The sequence below is a fragment of the Symsagittifera roscoffensis genome, chromosome 8 (genome assembly GCF_963678635.1).
Source record: "Symsagittifera roscoffensis chromosome 8, txSymRosc1.1, whole genome shotgun sequence".
In the NCBI taxonomy this organism is placed as follows: domain Eukaryota; kingdom Metazoa; phylum Xenacoelomorpha; order Acoela; family Convolutidae; genus Symsagittifera; species Symsagittifera roscoffensis.
Window position 1 is genome coordinate 47856753 of NC_087069.1, and position 19828 is coordinate 47876580.

The 19828-nt window shown below is 35.8% G+C and overlaps 2 protein-coding genes and 1 non-coding gene across 4 annotated transcripts in view; 1 reads left to right on the forward strand and 2 right to left on the reverse strand.

The window, feature by feature from the left end:
* Positions 1–1395: 1395 nt before the first annotated feature.
* LOC134852873 (DENN domain-containing protein 5B-like) overlaps positions 1396–19828 on the reverse strand; it is a 46634-nt gene continuing 28201 nt past the window's right edge. The window contains exons 17-19 of the mRNA XM_063868712.1: positions 18953–19225; positions 17478–17680; positions 1396–2179 (exon numbers count right to left, since the gene is read on the reverse strand). Coding sequence (XP_063724782.1) covers positions 1999–2179; positions 17478–17680; positions 18953–19225 — 657 coding nt within the window. The 3' untranslated portion in view covers positions 1396–1998. The remainder of the gene's footprint in view (positions 2180–17477; positions 17681–18952; positions 19226–19828) is intronic.
* On the forward strand, positions 2981–12777 carry LOC134852905 (probable serine/threonine-protein kinase MARK-A). Of its 2 annotated transcripts, none has more exons than XM_063868762.1 (5): positions 2981–3360; positions 3687–5060; positions 5830–5958; positions 7096–7298; positions 12495–12777. In XM_063868762.1, the coding sequence occupies exons 1-5, from the start codon at positions 3198–3200 to the stop codon at positions 12642–12644; spliced, it is 2019 nt and encodes a 672-aa protein (XP_063724832.1). In that variant the 5' UTR covers positions 2981–3197; the 3' UTR covers positions 12645–12777. The 2 variants fall into 2 exon arrangements, with proteins under 2 accessions (XP_063724832.1, XP_063724833.1); XM_063868763.1 differs by having other exon boundaries at positions 3696–5060.
* On the reverse strand, positions 18127–18288 carry LOC134853731 (U1 spliceosomal RNA). Its single transcript, XR_010164366.1, has one exon. It is a non-coding gene; the product is annotated as a U1 spliceosomal RNA (small nuclear RNA).

Consider the following 19828-nt stretch of genomic DNA (forward strand, 5'->3'; position numbering starts at 1 on the left):
GTCTGCTAAATGATTAGATCACGTGTGGTTTGATTCAATCCCGACATTTATGAGACTAGATTTGATACATAACAAAGAAACAAATTGACGCCATTAATGAAGAACTTAAAAAAAACGGAACTACTTTAATCACCTCAATCATTAATACTCAGAAAAGTCATCAGGGGTTAAAACACTTTTTTAAAAGATATAAATTACTAAGGCATACTGACTTTATTAAATTACTAGAACCATTAATTACATTGATTGCTTTAGACAAATATCATAGAAAACATTTTTTATTGCTAAAAATAGAGTTGGCACCTAAAAATACTGCTTCGTACCGAATAAAAATAACTAAACACTTTAAACTAATAATCATTGAGTTAGCATGAGGGTAGAGAGGTTTATAGATTTGGTGAAATCAAATGAAAGTAGTTCGAATTTGAAGAGACAATGCAAATAGGTTATATGTACAGCTGCATACATATATCAGTGAAACAATCAGGGGCGGATCTAGGATTTGATCGAGGGGGCGGATTTTAAGGTCGACCAAACTGATTTTCCGGGCTCTCAGATATCACTTTTGACCCTTCCCCCTCAAAATTAGTATATCTTGGCGCTGAAAGCGCCTTCAGAAAAAATTTAGCGTCCACCAGCTAAACAATGAAAATATCAAAATAGTACAAATGGTCCGTTGGGTCGGCAGGGGATCGAATCCTTGAAAGGGGTGGCGTCCGCCCCCGGAAATCCGCTGGTGAATAGAATTATTCAAAGTAGCTTCTGTTTGGTATAATAAGATTAGACAGAAAGCGGAAAAACTGGAACATTAAGGGATATAATTTATTTCCATTTTTAACGCAGAGGCGAAGCGGAGCTTCGCATCACTTGCAATACAACAAAAACAAAAAAGAACACAAAAAACCGACAACGAATCAAAGTTTAAAAAAAATAGATCATATAAACTTTCATGTCTCGATAGAAGTTCATTACAGGCAACCATGCCAGACACTTGAGTTTTAAATTAGCAAAAACGGAACAAAGTTTAAGAAAAGAAACAAAACCGACAATCTTTGAGCAGACAAGTTGAGCCGAAAAAAAAACACTTATTTTTAAAAAAATGTATATTATAAAGTCCCACCTTATACAACAATGGAAAACACTTGCAATTGCAACTATAATGAAAGTTGTTTTCATCACAAGAAAAATCTTTCAAGTCCCCCCCATGAAATTAGAATGAACAACACTTGCACTTACAATAAAAATTGTCTACAGCACAAGCAAACCCCGTTGTGTTCAATTTGAATTTTCAAGAAATTGAGCATGTCAGTCAGCAGCATAGTCAGCAAGTGATTCACTGATTTTGTTAAACTAGTTGTTAACTAGAAAAAATCTATATTCCAGTTTGATAACGCTTGCTAATCGCAAGCGTAAAAAATTATATTGATATCTGTTGTTTCCAAAACGAATCAAATTTCAGTGAATCACAACAGATCAATTATTAAAAACTGACAAAACGCAAGAATAACACGATATGCATAGAAAATCTAGTTTATTCAAAAGTAATTCAGTTTTTTGTTCCGACTTTTGCAGAGAGTAATGAAATATGTTTCAACGATCATTTTTAGTCTGCTTCTGCATAAATAAAACTTTGAATGTGATCAGAAGAAAAACTTTCAGTAAAGTACGCGATGGGTTGCAATTTTAGATTCATATTTGTCCCAATTTAGATATTTTAAGCATCAGAAACACTATAGAATCTAAATGTTTTCAGAGGTTATTTTCAAACAGTCAACAGTATATTAGACGAGTACTAACAAAATCAGGAAAACCAAAAAAAAACTTATGCAGTTACAATTAACTCAACGCAAAACGCATGAGCTTGAAAATAAGAGCTTTAAATATTTTTCCTTAAAAGAGCCCGACCCAAATAAATAGGAATTCCCAGCGTTCATTAACACTTGATGAATGGTCGAAAATAATAAGCGACTTACAAATACTTGGTAGTACAAATGAAAATTACAGATTTCTCAGTATAGTTTTAGACAGCTGGTCGAAGTTGTATGGGGCTAATGTCCTCAGTAGGTTGACAAAGTATGGCTTCAGTGATTCGTCTCTGAAGAAGGAGCTCTGGTCGAACATTCTCGCTGTTGTCTCACTGCTACACAAACAGTCCACCCATAAGTGCAGTTTGTGAGCCCTAAGCGAAAGGTAAAAATCAACAAGGATAGCCGGTTACTTGGCTAGTAGCACAGAATGTTCCGATCATAGTCTTAAAAAAGAACTAAAAAGTTTTCAAATTAGTGTCATTTTTTTGCGTAGCGTGATGAACAGATCTGAACGAAAAAACAGATCTTATACTTCGACAGTCATAGTAAAACAGGCCAATTGAAAACAGTTTTTGTTGAAAAATGACTAGAAAAGCGAAAAAATCATTCAAAATTCAAAGTTTCATTTTTTTAAATTTGAAGATTTTGATTCCCAAATTCACGCTACAAAAATCTTGAATTGCATAGAAATTAACCTAAATAGAGAAAGCTGGGCCAATTTAGTAACTTTTTTTATTCCTCTAGAAATCTATAGATCAAAAACCACTTATACAGGTCTTTTCGAGCTATGTGAACTTCCGTAATTGGAGAGCGTAATTATGGTTGCTTTTAAACTTGAAATTACATCAAAATCAGAATAGAGCATGAAAAATTTTTCCAGCCAAAAGAAATTTAAAAAATCCTGCGACCTAGAAAATAAAAAGTATTTACAATGATTCTCTAAAAGCCATGATAGATTTGATTTGATCAATTCGGCTAAATGTGCATTAAAATAACTTTCACAAAAACTCTTATACTTTGTTATAGAAGGTCAGTCATCATGTGAGAAAATGACCAGCCGCTTAAATTAGCTAAAATTTATCACTTGTTTTTAACATGAAAATCTGAAAAAACTGACGATAATGCGTTTGCAATTGCAATTCAATTCATTCAAAAAATTACGCTTACAAAAGCATAGAAAATGCATAAACTAACGAAAAAATTACTTTGCCAGCCAGGTTAAAACTAACACACAATTAATTTTATACACAAGTCAAAACTCGCACGGCGCATTTTGATCAACTATCAACGAATAAGTCCGCAAAAAAAGACTATCAAGCTCATACTAGTCCGATTTCTACAAACTAACAATTTGTCTACAAACTAATAATTATAATATTATAAAACATTATGGACTCCAATGGAGCTTTTCGTGGCCCAAAATTGAGTATCGGAGAACATGAACCTACAGAATATGCTGTCCACAACCAATCGAGTCTTGACGAAGGCGATAATTTGTATGGGCGACTGTTGTCAACTGACAGCGGCCGTGTATATCGATACAAACCATTCGGTACAAATATAATAGATGGGTCCCATTTGAGAAAATAGAAAAAATTCCCCGTTCTTAAAAGTAACGAATAGTTTGCTAAACCGCTTTTTGCTAACTGTCATTTTCAAGATTCGGAAGTATTTTTTTCATACGGTGAGCGAACTTAACCTCCGTTCAATTCAAATCTTTGAAGTTTTGCCATCCGCCCACTAATCCCTCAAACGCCTCTATTGGCGGGTACCATAGGAGGGTACAGTTATAGATATCCCGTTTCTGATTTAGGTTAGAGAACTCGATTTCTCGTTTTTTTTTTTTCGAATGAGCCATCTATCTTAATTGTACCTAAGACATCACAGATGATGACCCTTATGAAGATATCAACAAAGCAGGCGGAAAAAATAATGCACAGGAGCCCGGAATATACGATTCAATTGGACTGGAACGAAGTCAAGTGCTTGCTCTTAGAATTCCAAAAGCAGCCGACACGAGAGCCAACCAAGCCGAAAGTTCTATGAGCCGACAAAATTTACCTGAGCATCAAAAGCCATCAAATTTGCCAATACAACCAGCACAAAAAAAGTACCAGGCACCTATTGGTAATCCCGCGGTACAAAGTCAACAAGTTCGACCTCATTTTTCCCAAAACCTGGCCGGCAACGCTCCCGCTAATAATTCGGTTGGTGTTAGATTTACTGCCCAAACGTACAATGCCCCTCCATCGCAAACAAACAACATGAACAACGGAACTAATTCAAGTCAAGGGACCATTAATGCTAAGGCGCAATCAAATTATGATTTAATGTCCCATAATAATCCAAACATAGATAATACAGTTTTAAGCGTGAACAAACCTGCGACGACTCATAACAACCAGACCGAACGCATGCTCCAATATTTCGACCCATTAAAAGATGGCGAATTGTCACCCCCGCCAAATTACACGTCTTGGAATCATAGCTTAGAGTACCTAAACATGGGTGAAAATTATAAAAGCGACTTCCAAGATAACTTTGCTCTTTTTGAAAACGCCAAATTTGAGCAGCAAACCGATAGTTCTCAAGGTCAAAAATTTATCCAAAAGGTTTCAAGCTCTATTGGCGGAGGGTCGGCAACGGTAGGTCCAAGTGCATCGACAAGTCCTGTTGAAAATCTCCCTTCTAACGTCAGACGTCAAACCATGGGCCATCAACCGATCAACTTGCATGAACAGTCAAAGATTCTCCAAAACCAGAATGCACAATCAGTCCTAAATCAACATCAACAACAACACCAAAATCAACAACAACAACAACAGTTGCAACAACAACAGTTTCAACATCAGAGCGAAAAATTAAGAGTTCAACTGCCTCCGAGAAACGGAGGGGGTAGTTTTGAGAGTAGCGACGATGAAAATGTCCCTGGAGGTCAAATTGGTCCAACCGTTTTTACAAACCGATCACAAAACGGGCAAAACTCACTTGAACAACCATTTAATCAGTTGAATTTGGGACACAATTTCACAGGTGCGGGGTTCATTCCGATGAGTCCGGTGCACAATGGAACGCCCACATCAACGGCTGCCAACAGTATTAACGTCTGCGCAAACCTTTATAACGTTGTTGAAGATCCACCAGCATTTGACAATTCGCGTTTCGAGCCGCCTCAGAAAACGGCCATGGCCCAAAATGCACAGCAAACTAGAAGACCATCAGCCCCAAACCCAAACAACAATCCACTGCCAGGTATTTATACATCTACTAAACTCTTAGCAGAAACTCAAACGGAGAGTACCCCCTTGGTAAATTTTAAATTGTTTCTACACAACTATCAATACAAAAACTAACACGAACACTAAGGAATAATATGAATTAAAAATAATATTTAGCAACAGCAAGAACAGGAAGTGTTTTGAATGGAGTTTCTGCCATAATTGGTGATCAGTCACTTGTTTAAAAACAATTTAAGTTGTGGTTTGAAAGCAACCGGAGGTTAAGTGATCTCTTGTAACCATCAGTTGACAAATATCGGCTTAGTTGATAGAAATTAGCCTGACAAACATTGACTTAAATAGTGATATGGCGAGTAAGTCTCAGACGCAAAAAAAGACAATCGCTCAACATTTTTTTAAAAATCCGTTAAGAATGGATCTACTTAATAAGTTGAAAAAAAACTGACTGTCCTTAGACAGGCTGCACAGCCTTTGATAGATCATCTATGATTCGCAGAAGTAAGCAAATTACTTCCGATTTCGCGCGAACTGTGTTCATAAACTGGAGAGTAATAAGTTTCCTTGGATCTACTTAACAATTGCCCCCCTTTTAAGAAAGGGGGGCGGCAATTGTTAAGTAGATAATTATAACGTATTTTCGACCAATCAGATTGCAGCAAAATTAGAAGTCTCAATACAAAGTTCTAGCGCTAATTTACTGATTTTATTAATAGGGGTGGCAATTCTTAAGTAGGTACCAAAGGGAGGACAATTGTTAAGTAGATCCGTTTCCTTCTTTTTAGGTTCTGGCTCACAAGGTGCGAGATCTGTGAGTGTTGGCATAATGAGTTCATTGGGCGATGGTTTCATGCCCTATCAGGATCTGTGGAACAAACCATACTTTGACATGACGATCACTCTCAAAGAAGCAGGTATGGTTAAAATGGTTATCACAAACTTTAAGCTACGCTGTGCTTTTTACGACTGTTCCACTGACGCTTACAGATACCAAACACTAGCAAATCATAAAGTGGAGAACCCATGTTACTAAACAACCAAGAAGTTGGGTTAAAAAACATTTATTCATAATATAACAAAATTCTTGCCAGCTCGCATGTTAAATCAAATGGTAACTAAGCAGACGAAACGTGGACAGACAACCCTTGAACCAAAAACTCTTTTTTACTCCACCCCCTCCGAAGCACAAAAATAAATTTACGCACTTCTAACGACTTGTTATGAAGCAACTAAGCCGAAAAAACATGACAGTAGAAAACATTTACACCGCAGAAACCAAAAAAATCAAGAAATAATGAAAAGTAAATTATACAAAATCATAGGTAGTGTTCATACAAATTACAGGATAAAATCAACATAAGTTTGAGTTAAAGCAAAAACAAAAACGTTCAAGTTAAAATGAGCTTCAATGATGAGTTTTTGTCAACTTCCTTTCCAAAGCATGTACTTTGCTTAAAAGCTCAGGAGATTTCGCAATTTAGGCCTTCATTTGTATAGATCAGGCAATTGAGTTTCAAGATTTTGTATAATTTCCGTTTTTAAGATTATCTTTTGCTTAGGCTTTAAAAGTTCTAGGGCTTCAGTGGTTTCGGCGTACGTTATATCGGCCTAGTTACCTCTTAACAGTTCAATTGAAGAGCGAAAATAAAAAATGTGTTTTTGTGCTTCGGGGGACGCAACAAATAGGAGTATCAAAAATTTCATGGGTGATGGATTTATCACAAGTGTTGCGAAGCTCCACTTCATTTTTGTGCTTTATAATCAATTTCTCTAAAATGTTCAGATATTTTAACCCCAATATACCTTCATTTAAAATGTGAGATCTACTTAACAATCTCCCCCTCCCCCCTTTCAGAAAGGGTGGGAGATTGTTAAGTAAGTTGGGTTAGTCGAATTTTCGACCAATCAGAAAACAGCAAAATTAGAATTATCAATAGGAAGCTCAGTGCTAATTTACTCTATTTATTCATAGGGTTGGATACTCTTAAGTAGGTACCATAGGGCGGGGAGGGATTGCTAAGTAGATCCAAAATGTGCTTTTTATGATCTAGAGGACAAACTGCGTGAGCAGAAGAAAGAGGGCTGCTACATAGTTCGAAACAGTAGGAGCAAGGACGGACTGAACTTCGCCATCACTTTCTACTCAAAGAGGGTGGAGGGAACAGTGCGACACCTGAACATCACTTTCATCCCAGAGGCCAAACAGTGGAGACTGGGAAAGGTGGAGAGGGAGAACGAGCTGAGATTCACAAAGGTCAGATCACTTCACACAAGACAAAAAAAATTATATATAATAAGGCTAAAAAGTAGAATAAGTTAACAAATGGTCGAGACGATAACTATACAACGGTTTTCTATCAACGACAGTAGCCGACTTAGGAATTGAGATTCAATAATTAACCAAGGTCAGCTCAATTCACGCAAAACACATAAACATATGTAATAAAACCGAAACTTAAAGATATTAGAGAGAGCTAGTTAACGAATATTCGAAAGGATAGTTATAAAACGGTTTTCTATGAACGACAGTAGCGGACTAAAGAAATGGGATTCATTAAGTTCGACTGATTTAAAAAATCCAAAAGTAGACTCACCAAGTTCAGCTGATTGATTATACATAAAGACAAGAAGAAAATTAGGAATTGTTTTTTTTTTGAAAATGGAAAATTGAAATGAAATATAAAGTAGGTCCTATCAAACAAAGCCAAACCAATGATCGTCGGATTGACTTTTATCGATATCGTTGAAGAGAAAAAGATTTGAGAATCACCAAGGTCAGCTCAGTTGAAACAAAGCAAAAAACATAAATAAGAAACCGAAACTTAAAGACATTAGAAAGAGCAAGTTAACAAATATTCGAAAAGATAACTATCAAACGGTTTTCTATCAACGACAGTAGCCGACTTAGGAATTGAGATTCAATAATTAACCAAGGTCAGCTCAATTCACGCAAAACACACAAACATATGTAATAAAACCGAAATTTAAGGATATTAGAGAGAGCTAGTTAACGAATATTCGAAAGGATAGTTATAAAACGGTTTTCTATGAACGACAGTAGCGGGCTAAGGAAATGGGATTCATTAAGTTCGACTGATTTAAAAAATCCAAAAGTAGACTCACCAAGTTCAGCTGATTGATTATACACAAAGACAAGAAGAAAATTAGGAATTGTTTTATTTTGAAAATGGAAAATTGAAATGAAATATAAAGTAGGTCCTATCAAACAAAGCCAAACCAATGATCGTCGGATTGACTTTTATCGATATCGTTGAAGAGAAAAAGAATTGAGAATCACCAAGGTCAGCTCAGTTGAAACAAAGCAAAAAACATAAATAAGAAACCGAAACTTAAAGACATTAGAAAGAGCAAGTTAACAAATATTCGAAAAGATAACTATCAAACGGTTTTCTATCAACGACAGTAGCCGACTTAGGAATTGAGATTCAATAATTAACCAAGGTCAGCTCAATTCACGCAAAACACACAAACATATGCAATAAAACCGAAATTTAAGGATATTAGAGAGAGCTAGTTAACGAATATTCGAAAGGATAGTTATAAAACGGTTTTCTATGAACGACAGTAGCGGGCTAAGGAAATGGGATTCATTAAGTTCGACTGATTTAAAAAAATCCAAAAGTAGACTCACCAAGTTCAGCTGATTGATTATACACAAAGACAAGAAGAAAATTAGGAATTGTTTTATTTTGAAAATGGAAAATTGAAATGAAATATAAAGTAGGTCCTATCAAACAAAGCCAAACCAATGATCGTCGGATTGACTTTTATCGATATCGTTGAAGAGAAAAAGAATTGAGATTCACCAAGGTCAGCTCAGTTGAAACTAAGACAAAAAACATAAATAAGAAACCGAAACTTAAAGACATTAGAAAGAGCAAGTTAACAAATATTCGATAAGATAACTATAAAACGGTTTTCTATGAACGACAAAAGCCGACTAAAGAAATGGTATTCATTAAGTTCGACTGATGTAAAAAAAATCCAAAAATGGACTCACCAAGGTCTGCAGATTGATTGTACACAAAAAAAAACAAGAAAAAAATCGGAAAAAATTTCTTGTAGTTGAGCAGAGCTATTCGGGGGCATAATTTCGGAGTGCAGCCAGTATTTAGACAGCCGCGTATTCATACTCGTCAGTATTTAGACAAATACTGTATGAACCAATCAGAATCGAGAAAAGACATAAATAATCCAAAATAAATAATAATTATTTATTAATTTCTTCTTTGTCTCGATTCTGATTGGTTGAAACAGTATTTGTCTAAATACTGACCAGTCTGAATACGCGGTTGTCTAAATACTGACATGTAACCAGTGAATAGATGCTTCTTTTGTAATTTCTGAGTAATGGGGCATTTTTTGTTAGCAGCACTGTATGTTAGTGGAGTAGTGCATAGATGCGTAGTTTGTATTTCTGAGAAAAAGAGTGATTTTAATAAAATAATAGAGTAATAAGTAGTGCATCGATCAGTATGTTTAATTTTGTTCAATCTGAGAAATAAAAATTTTGTTAACAGCTTGGTTAGATGGGTACTTGGTATTTTTGAGAAATAGAATTTCAGCATTCATATAAAATACTACAAATAATCATTCGAAAAACATGAAATTAGGCCGAAGGATTGACATTCTGCTCTTTCTGCTGCTCTATAAAACATTCTGCTCTAAAGGCCGAATTCTGCTGCCAGCAGAAACCTTTGGTGCCTGGTCTGGTTGTCATTCACTGTTTCGATCAAACAGGGTGAAAACGAACAGATCCGGAATTATAAACAACACAGATGCGAATCTGCGCTTCGCAAATACTGGCGAAAACACGACAAAAAGAGCAGCTCTATGAAGTGCAATAATAAACCATAAAAAAATCGAGAAGTCTTGGATTCGATCTGCGAACTAGAACTTATGCGTCTCGCGCACTAATAACTCAGCCACTGAAGCTCACTAACTAACAAAAATTAGCCACAAATAAAACAGATAAATGCTGCTAAGAAATTTCCAATACTAGATCGTAGTTAAAGCAGAAAAGCCACCAAATAAGCGAACACTATAAAAAACACTTTTATTTGCGAGTTAGGTTGGAAAAAAAAGAAGGCTCGTACTAATACACTACGCTCTCAAGCTGGCTAGTGTAAAAGAGCACTAATAAATTGCTTCCAACCTAATCTAATAAAAGCAAAAATATATATGAATTTAAAATATACATACTTTTGTTTTTATTAGATTAGATTGGAAACAATTTATTATTACTCTTTTACATTTATATTTTATATATTTAGTCTTTTATATATTTTAAAGCGAATGGAGAACGAACTTAGATGAACCAAGGTTCGCTACTTTTACAGAAAAGACAAACAAATTTTTTACACAGAAGCAAAACTGCACTTCGCTATGTAAAAACGGCACACGGGACCCTCAAAATGCAAAAATACAAAACTGAGTCATTCAACTTTGAAATTAAAAATTATATATCCTGGGGTAAATGGAATTGAAAGTTGCGATTTACAAACGCCAGCGGTCTGTTTTCCCCATTGCTCCATAAAACAGGGAGATAAAGCCGAAGATAAAAAGATAATGAGAACTGCACATCAACTAACTATCCGCGTTTTTTAACTGTTATCTATTAATGTATTTTAACTCTATAATTGGCTACAGAGTTCGCTACTGTACATTATGGAAAACCGTTTCGTAGTCATGGTTTCGAATTCTTGAAGTTTAACACTCTTGAAGTTTAACGAAACGGTTTTCTATAATGTACAGAAGCGAACTCTGTAGCAAATTATTGAGTTGAAATACATTATAAGATTAGTTTAAAAACGCGGATATTTAGTTGCTGTGTAAGTAGCACAGAATGTTCGAATCAAATTCTAAGAAAAAATTACATTAGAATTTGTTTCTTTTTCCTCAAATGTGTGTCGTTTTTTTTTGTGCGTGGCGAGATGCAATAATCTGACGAAAGCCTAGAACTTCAGCATATTCGACAGTTACAGTGAAATTGGCGAACTGGCAACACTTCCTGACCAAAAATGACAAGAAAAACAAAAACAATTTAAAAAATCAACTATAGAAAAACTTCTTGATTTTTTTTATTGCCAAGACAGCGTTTAGAATCTTCGGAAAAAAAATTGCACTGGGGTAAAACATAAGTTTCTCGGCTTATCCTACCATAATAAAACCTGCTCGCTCTCTTTACGCGCTCGAAATTGAACTGAAAATTCAAAAATTATCATCCAGTTTTTCTGGACACCGGGTAAATTTTTGAATTTTACACCGTCGTTCGAATCAGGGCTGAAAGGACAACAATATGGTGTATCAATCCGATTACTATTAGAGTAACTAATTTGGCTAACAAAAAAGCCTGCTTGCTCGCTCACTTTATTCGCTCGAAAATACTAATCATAGCCAACAGACAGTTGTTTTCTTTTGGTACAAAAACACAACTTTCGAATTTCTATGAACAAAATATGCCTTTAAAGCTCTTTCACTTTCTAGAACAATTTACGAATGGCGCTTTTGTGATGAATTTAACTCAATTTGAGAAAACTGGATCAATGAGTAGAATTTTTATTTCGCTGGGAAATCCTGAAAAATTAGTTACACTCTCAAAACTAGAAATCGATCACTTTTTTCGTGACCTTAACACTTCTGCTGTTCAATAGAGGAGTTTGCCTTCCCTTCAACAAAAAGAAAAGAACCGAAATTAAAAAGATATCAAAATTCAAACCGCGAAAATGTAAATTTGAACCTGAACAATGTTCAAAACTTTTCCTGGAAAAAAAACCTTGCGACCTATATAAGAGTCTGAACTACCTTCATCGACTCTTAAACATCATAAACTTGAAACGTGTGTTTCTCGACAGTGAAAACATTTTCAGACAATTTTTTATTTTCGTTTTTTAATGTCGTTTTTAACGTCGTTCGAAGGGTTTTAATATGGGTGAAGGAACAACCATAATTATCAAACATCCCCTCGATAATACCTGAAATCGCCAAAAAAATAATGGTGCCCCGATGATAATGGATAATGGCAAAAACTGGATCAATAGGTAAAACTAGAAGTCGATCACGTTTTTTCGCGACCTTTACACTTTTGCTGTTCGATATTGGTGTTTGCCTTCCTTTTAAAAGAAATCAAAGTCAAACCATGAAAAAACAAAATTGAGCGTGAACAGATGTTAAGACTTTCCTGAAAAAAAAATCATCAAGACCTATATAAGAGTACTCTTTACGTTCATTACTCTTGAAAATTCTTCGTAATTTCTAAAAATCACTCTAGGCTAATAAATCAATTCGACTGAAAAGATAAAGTCCACCGAAAACTCCTTAAATTTGTTGCCTCCAAAACCCTTGCAAAAAGCAGAAGTCATTCACCTCAGTCTTTCTTCTGAGCTTTCACGATGGTAATTTGATCACATGTTTTGTTCTGTTTGTTCAGGTATCGCATTGCGTAGAGCACTACTTGAAGAATGGATTTGTGCTTGAAAATGGAGTTGAAGTGCGACTAGAAAAGCCACTCAAAACCAAGAAGACCAACGGTGATGGAAAAGGAGCGGCGAAAATAGTGGGCAAAATATTCCACAAGTGAACCCATCTAGTTTACTGAACTATATTTTGTGGTCTGATTCAATGGAAATATTGAAACTGATGCGATGATATTTAACGGGGGCGTTCAACAGTGCCAAAGAAAATCACTCCAATTTTGGTGCCAAAATGTCTGCAACTGCAAATTTTCTTGATTGCCGCACTTAATATGTTCAAATTTTAGGCACTGTTGAACAAAGTTTTCATTTTCGGCACTGTTGAACTATTTTGTTTCCCGGCACAGATGTACTTAGTTGTACTGCCCCTATTCGACAAATGAATTAATATTTGACATTAAAAACTAATGATCCGAGCAAATGTTAAAAAAATTTATATTTTATAGAAAATCTCCACCAATCAATTCAACTAACTTCGCCAGTTAGAATTAAATTTAGTCTAATAATGAGTATTAATTGAAATTAAAGGATCTCATAACGTTGTAATTATATAAATATTTAAAACTAGGGTGATATATTAACAAAGGCAGACCAGTTTCATTTAGGGCGCAGAAGAGGAAGCGCCTTGCAAGATTCGCTGTTTTCGTCCTCGGTTTCTCCCAGCTTCTGCAACGTTATACTCACTAATCTTACAAATCGAAGCCAACAATTTATTAACAAGAAGTACATTCAATATTAGGATTGATGTAAATTTCTCTCTTTGACGGCTGGCTATAGGTGCGCTTTTTTGTTCTGCGCCGATCGATATACGCCAGGCGTTCTCGTAAGAAATTCGTTAATCTCGACTGATAATGATACACAACGTATCAGACCGAGTGGATGAAAACATTCACCTCGATTGAACATTATTTGAAAATTGTAAACATAATACTGACGAATTTGCTAAGCACATTGACTGCCACCGGACTAAACCAAGCTCGATTCATGATAGGGATTGTTTTGTTCAAATTTACTATAATTACACAGAAACTTCAAATATTTGAGAACATCTTTTGATGACTTCTGATCTCTACAGGTTAGTATTTCCCAAACAAAATCCTGAAACCAAGAAATAACAAGAGAAGCCTGAAGAGGAAATACGCCTTGCAAAAGAAACTTTTCGACAATACTGGATTCCACTCTGCTGATTAAAAGTCAATTGTCTTTGATTCTTTCTTTTGGGAAAAAACTGTTCAGAGGGGCCGAGGAACTTGGTTACGAGGTTGGTATGGTTTTGTTTTAGGAGAAACTTATGGGTTGACGGTTAAAAACGAAAGAGGAAACTTCTGAGTCGTTAAGATTTAGTGGCGGGTTTTGATCGGTTAAAAGGTAGCCTGGATCGTCTTTTAAAGCACTTAAAATGAGTTGTCGAACTTGATGTTGGCGTGGGGTAAGCATGATAAAAACGAGATGGGTGATGCAAACGGTACAAGGAGATTAAAGACTGCAGGTAAGAGAGTGGTGGTTTAAAAAGTTCAGGATCTAGACTTCACTATGCACGTTGGTAGTGGAGCTCGTAAAAGTTGAGCTAGTGATTAAGCGAAAGACTTAAATTTTGGATGAGCTGCAGGTTATTAATGGAAGTTTTGTTGGCGTCGTGCGCCCAGGCTAGGGAGGGATAATCTAACATAAAGCGACTTAAGGCTTTCTAAGTTAAAAGTAAGGTTTCTTTAGACTGACCGCAAAAGGAACCTACTAATGCCTTCAAGACTCCTATTCTGCCAAGTGTCTTGTCAGTAGATCTGTTGCAGCGAGCTGCAAAGCATAGAGACGGGTCAAAAATAACCCATAAAAATTTTGGATTTTAAATAACGGAGAGGCTCGTTGTTTACAAAGACACAGGGAGTTTTGTAAAACAATCCTTGTTGTAAAGCAAAAGCAAGGTAACAGATTATTAGAGGACGCAGTTACTAGCTTACGGGGAGCGAAAAACTTAAATAAGTGGAGGAGATACACCATTTAATGAGTGCGATGCTGTTTCAACATCGGGCTTTGGGCGAGGGGGTGGAAATCATCAGCGTATGAGGTGAGGCGAACATTTTCGATGGGCGGAGGGCGTCAAATTAAAGATTCAACGATAAAACAGAGCCCGGGAAAACTCAACAGTGAACAATTCTATGGGGTCATAGTTGATTGTTATAAAAAAAGAAGACTTGACGGCCACATAAATAATTGCTCAGCCAGCGAAGAAGTATATCTCTTGGCAGCGGTGTCATGAATGAGTTCCACCAGTGTTCTATGACATACCATGTCAAAAGCCTTTGAAAGGTCAAGTGTGGCGAGGACAGTACGTGAGAGAGCGCCGTTAAGGTTAAAATCATCAGTGATGAAAAATGAAGGGTGGAGAGTGCGGATGTGGTGTACTTGAATGGGCGGAACCAGTGTTAGTGTGTGGCATTTAGGAGGTGCTCTGTTAAAAAGGGATGGATGAGCCTCTCTAAAATTTTGACAGCGGAGCACAATAGTTCCTTTTCAGGTTTGGGCAGGGTGATTACCTTGAAACTTTTCAACAATTGAGGGATAAAACTATCAGACACTAAAAGTTTCTACAAATAAGTCAAGTAACCAAGTTTAAAAGGTTTGAGGTGTTTGAGAACATAACAGAGGCCACCCGGATCGAGTGCTCGTGAGGGTCTGCCTCACGCAATGGCTTGTGTAATTTGTTGAAGGGAGAAATTTGGGTTATCGAGCAGAGAAAATTTGGCAATTTTGCGTTTAGATTTCCTGAATCACTGTCTTGACTGCTGTCCAGCTGGCTGAAATTGCCATACAACAAGCATAGCTGAATTCTTTTTAATTGAGCGAACATTATAGAACGGTCATTTAAACGCTATTAGGCTTAGTATGTAGTCTTGATATTTTGGAATAAATGATTGAAATGTTTTAGATTTTGACTACAGAAATGTGCAATATACGTTGCAAAAAACTCGATTTGTTGTGCGACTCAAACATTGCAAAACTATCAGAGTTATCATTGAAAAACAGACGTGAAGCTTTTTTTTCATTAACGCAAACCGGAAAACGGCAAAACGTAGCTCTAAAAACTCACAAAATGAAAAAAAGGTATGTCTTGAAAAATGAAACTTATGCAAAAAACCAGAAATGTACACACTATATAGAGATTAGGAGTCTCACACTCCCGTATCTGTGCCAAAGGCGCTTGAAAAAAAAAACTCATCAAAAAGAAGTAACAGCTGCTAATAAATTGCCAATGCTATGCAGCAAAGTTCCACCTAATGGAACATTTATATTGTCGAGTTGGGACAGAAAACGTCGAATCACCATGCAACACTTTTCTCATTAGCTCGCATATGTAACCATAGCCAACGGACTACAGACAGTTGGAAAATAGTCAATGAACTCCTTTTTGAACTAACACGAAAAACTAGATGGCCTTAAAGCTCTTTGAACGTCTAAAACAATTTATGATTGACACTTTCCTGATAAAATTAAGCGAATTTCAAAAAAAAAGAACCAATCGGCATAATTTTCATTTTGCTGGGATACCTGATATTTAAATATCATTTTCGAAACTAGAAGTCGATCACGTTTTCGTAATTTTTACACTTTCGATGTTCGAAAGTGGAGTTTTCCCGGGTTTTAACAAAGGAATTGAACTGAACTTGAAAAAAAAAATTATAAGTCAAACCCCGAAAAAAATTTGAGCCTGAAAAAAAACATCACGGCCTATATAAAGGTCTGATCTACGTTCATCGACTCTTAATAGTGGACATACTAGAAGACCAGTACAATTCCGCAGGCAAAACTAACTCAACTAATAGCATATATGGAACCAAATTTAAAAATTGCATACGAAATCTCCCAAACGATATATTTCATACGAATTTTTATATAAATAAAAAATCCAAAATTGGATAATAAGTGCTCAATTCTTCGTTATTTCAATTTCAAGCAAAATTATAACCAAAAAAACAGTTAGCGAAGCTACGCTTTACAATCACATGCAAAAAATGTAAATAGAAAGCTCTAAAAACGACGAAAAAAAAGAAAATTATGCCTAGAAAGAAAACCAAATAACTTCAAAATATTTACTTGATTCAAAAGACAACTTCGGCAAGGGACACTTGATTCAAACTTTGTAATTTCACCTTGCATTGACCGATTTCCACGCATAGTTGATTCACAGATATCAATAAGCAAAGCATGCACGTTAAATAGACAAATCTAGCTGGATCACACGCGGTACAGTTAACTGCATGATTGCATGCGCATTAAATTCGAGAACACCGAAAAAAAAATACTCTTTAAAATAAAAAATAAAAATAAACTGATTTATAGCTTTTTTTCAAAAAAATGACACAGGTTGAGACAACTAAGCCGATTTGAGAAAACTGGATCAATGGAACTCTTTTTTATTCTTTAGCAAAATTTTGAAATCATATTCCGGTTTGAAACTCAAAACAAATCAGGTTTTGTTTTGCGCCATTTAATTTTTAATTATTGGGGAGCCTAATTTGACTTCAGCAAATCAATTTGAGTTGAACACAAAAGTTAACTTGCAAAAAAATTGGGTAGTGAAGAACTAACAAAATTAAAAGCAGTTAATTAAAAAAAAATCGGATAAGCAGCTAATTTTTTCATTTCACTGGAACTTATGAGAACCAAAATTCAAAAAGGCAAGGAAAAATTTTACATTCACATTAAAACGATTTTTAATTGTGACAATGGTGTTCACTCATGCATTTATGTTTGTAAGTCAATGAACTAAGTAATTAAAATAGAAACCAAAAGTTTAAAGCCAGTTGAATTTTTTTCCCTATGAAACCCACACGAACTAAAAACGCGAAAAATTACAATTTTCATTAACACTTAATTGGAGCTCAGTAGCAGCGAATAGTGCTGTGTTCAAAAACTAATGACTACCGACTTCTATTACCAACCTGAGTGCAAAACAAGCGAGTATATGAAACTTCAAATCCTTCGCAAATAGTGTATTGTTGAATCTGCTAGTGGCCATGGCCACGTCACTCTCAATCGGACTCAACTGGGTCTTGGCCGCCAGTTCGTCCTTGAACGAGATGAACAAATCCCACGCATGTACCGATCGGAACATGGTGGGGGACTTGAGACCGTAATGGAACACCTGAAATGATAATTTTTTCACAATCTAATACGTTTTACATTTTCTCAGAGATAGCTCTTTTTTGAATTTGTTTAAATTTAGTTGAAAACTAGAAGATCTATTGCGGTTATGTTGAAATGCTACTTTTTGCACACCCAAAACTTCTAGAAATTTCTCAAATTTTGCAGTATCGAGTTAACACCCCCCAATAGCAACAGGAGAAAGCGCTGGGCACAAAAATTGCATTCGGTCCATCATTGACCTGCTCCTTAAGAAGCTTGGAAATTCGTAAGCATATCTATTTTCTAAACATTTCGAAGATATCTTACTAATGAATCTTCTGTTATTTCACAATAGTAACCACTTTCATGCTCTCATTAAATAGACAATGATTTAACCTCGTCCCGAAATGACCTGGATATCAAGTTGTTCTAGTTTGCAATACCAAAGATGTTCAGATAAGATTTACAGGGATAGCGCGTACGCAGTCCCTACACTAAGAAATTGTGCGTCCGAGTTTCCCACTTAGGGGAAATCGCAGGGGTCAACCTCCGCGCTGTGCAATGCAGAGGCCTCACCCTGGACCACCTCTCTGCTTGATCGGAGGACGGTCGGCGCCAGGTAAGTATGAAATTTTCATCGAAAAGCCTCGAACAAAGTATAGCGATCGAACCTTCTACAAACAGCGACCCTGTAATATCTTATTCTTTTAATAGCAGTAGACGCAATTTAACCGTTCAATAAGAAATATCTTTTTTGGCCACTAATGTGAAAACTCGTTTGACATATTCTAACTTCGATCATCATACATTTAGTATTTGAAGACAGTCGTATGTGCTCTTGCGTTAAACGAGAGAATTAAGTTATGACCATATTTGGTCAGATTACCAAATATGGTAATGTTTAGATCAAAAACTGACTTTTGATTCCGGCATGCAAGTCAATGAGAAATGACAGCCAATCACAATTCTAGGCCTTAATAATCAATTGAAATAGCAAAATACAAGCATCCACTTGGTGTGCTTGCAAAACAAATTAGCATAGATTCTGCTGTTCAGTATATGTCGAAACAATTACTACAATTAAAATTCATCGCTGTCATCGACAAACAAAATTGCACCAATCGAACAATTGTCATTTTTGTTCTTAAAATGACATCGAAAGAAAAAGTTCTGAAAAAAAATGAAAATTACATGAAAGTCTGTTTTTTAATCCCAATTTAAGTCTTTTTTCCGACCATTTATTATTTCACAAAGACAAAAAATTAAAAACCATAAAGACAAAAATGTTTACCTGCAACAAGGCATTCATGAGACCTCCAGGCCCACAGACTAACTTGGTCAACTCATCCACTGGAACCTCAGAAGTCTCACCCCCTCCACCTCCAGCCGCATTACCCGCCGTGGGTACACCCTGAGTGGTGTTTGATGATTGGTGGTCGGTTGATCCGAAGGGGCCCTTGGGCGATGCTAGTTCGGAGTAGGCACGCGAGTAGAACCTGGAGAACCCTGAGGATGGTTGAGGGGGTTTATTTGTAGTCACTGGCGGGGGCACGGTCGAGGAATCCTAAACGTATATTTCAGTTGGTTTTAATTTCCGAATTTCAAAGACAAAAATACATCGTTAATGCGCGTTTGTTTCAGATTAACAACTTTCAGATTTTACTTAAAACTTATAATAATTTGAGAAAAAAGAAACGTTTTTTTTTCAGAATCTTAAAATTGACATCCATTTCCGAAACAAAAAGTCAACCACGTTTTTTTTTCATGCTATTTGCGCTTTTTTAATTGTAGTGTAACTTGCTTTCCATTCAGTAATTTAATTTGGAATAAGCTTCAAGGAAAATCCAAAACCAAACCGCAAAAAAACCAAATTTGAGAGCGAACTAATTTTAGGACTTTTTCCAAAAAACCACACGATCTAAATAAGCGTATTCAATTCATTTGTGGCACGTACATCACTAGGAAGACGCAAAAACTCATCTAAAATTGCGTCAAATAATACTCAATTAGTTATTGATTCTAACTATTTATCGCATTATGATGCTTTTGCTATAGTACCTTATCTAAACTTAAGACGGACAGCGAATGTAAAGTTTTTTCTTCGATGGGGCTTGATTTTCAAAAAAAAAATCCAAGCTCCTAAATAGATACTGTTTTGTCCATATTT

Coding starts and splice junctions, on each gene's coding strand:
- LOC134852905 (XM_063868762.1), top strand. CDS start 3,198: ATGGACTCCAATGGAGCTTTTCGTGGCCCAAAATTGAGTATCGGAGAA. Junction 5,959..7,095: donor GATCACTCTCAAAGAAGCAG/GTATGGTTAAAA, acceptor TTTATGATCTAG/AGGACAAACTGCGTGAGCAG. Junction 7,299..12,494: donor ACGAGCTGAGATTCACAAAG/GTCAGATCACTT, acceptor CTGTTTGTTCAG/GTATCGCATTGCGTAGAGCA.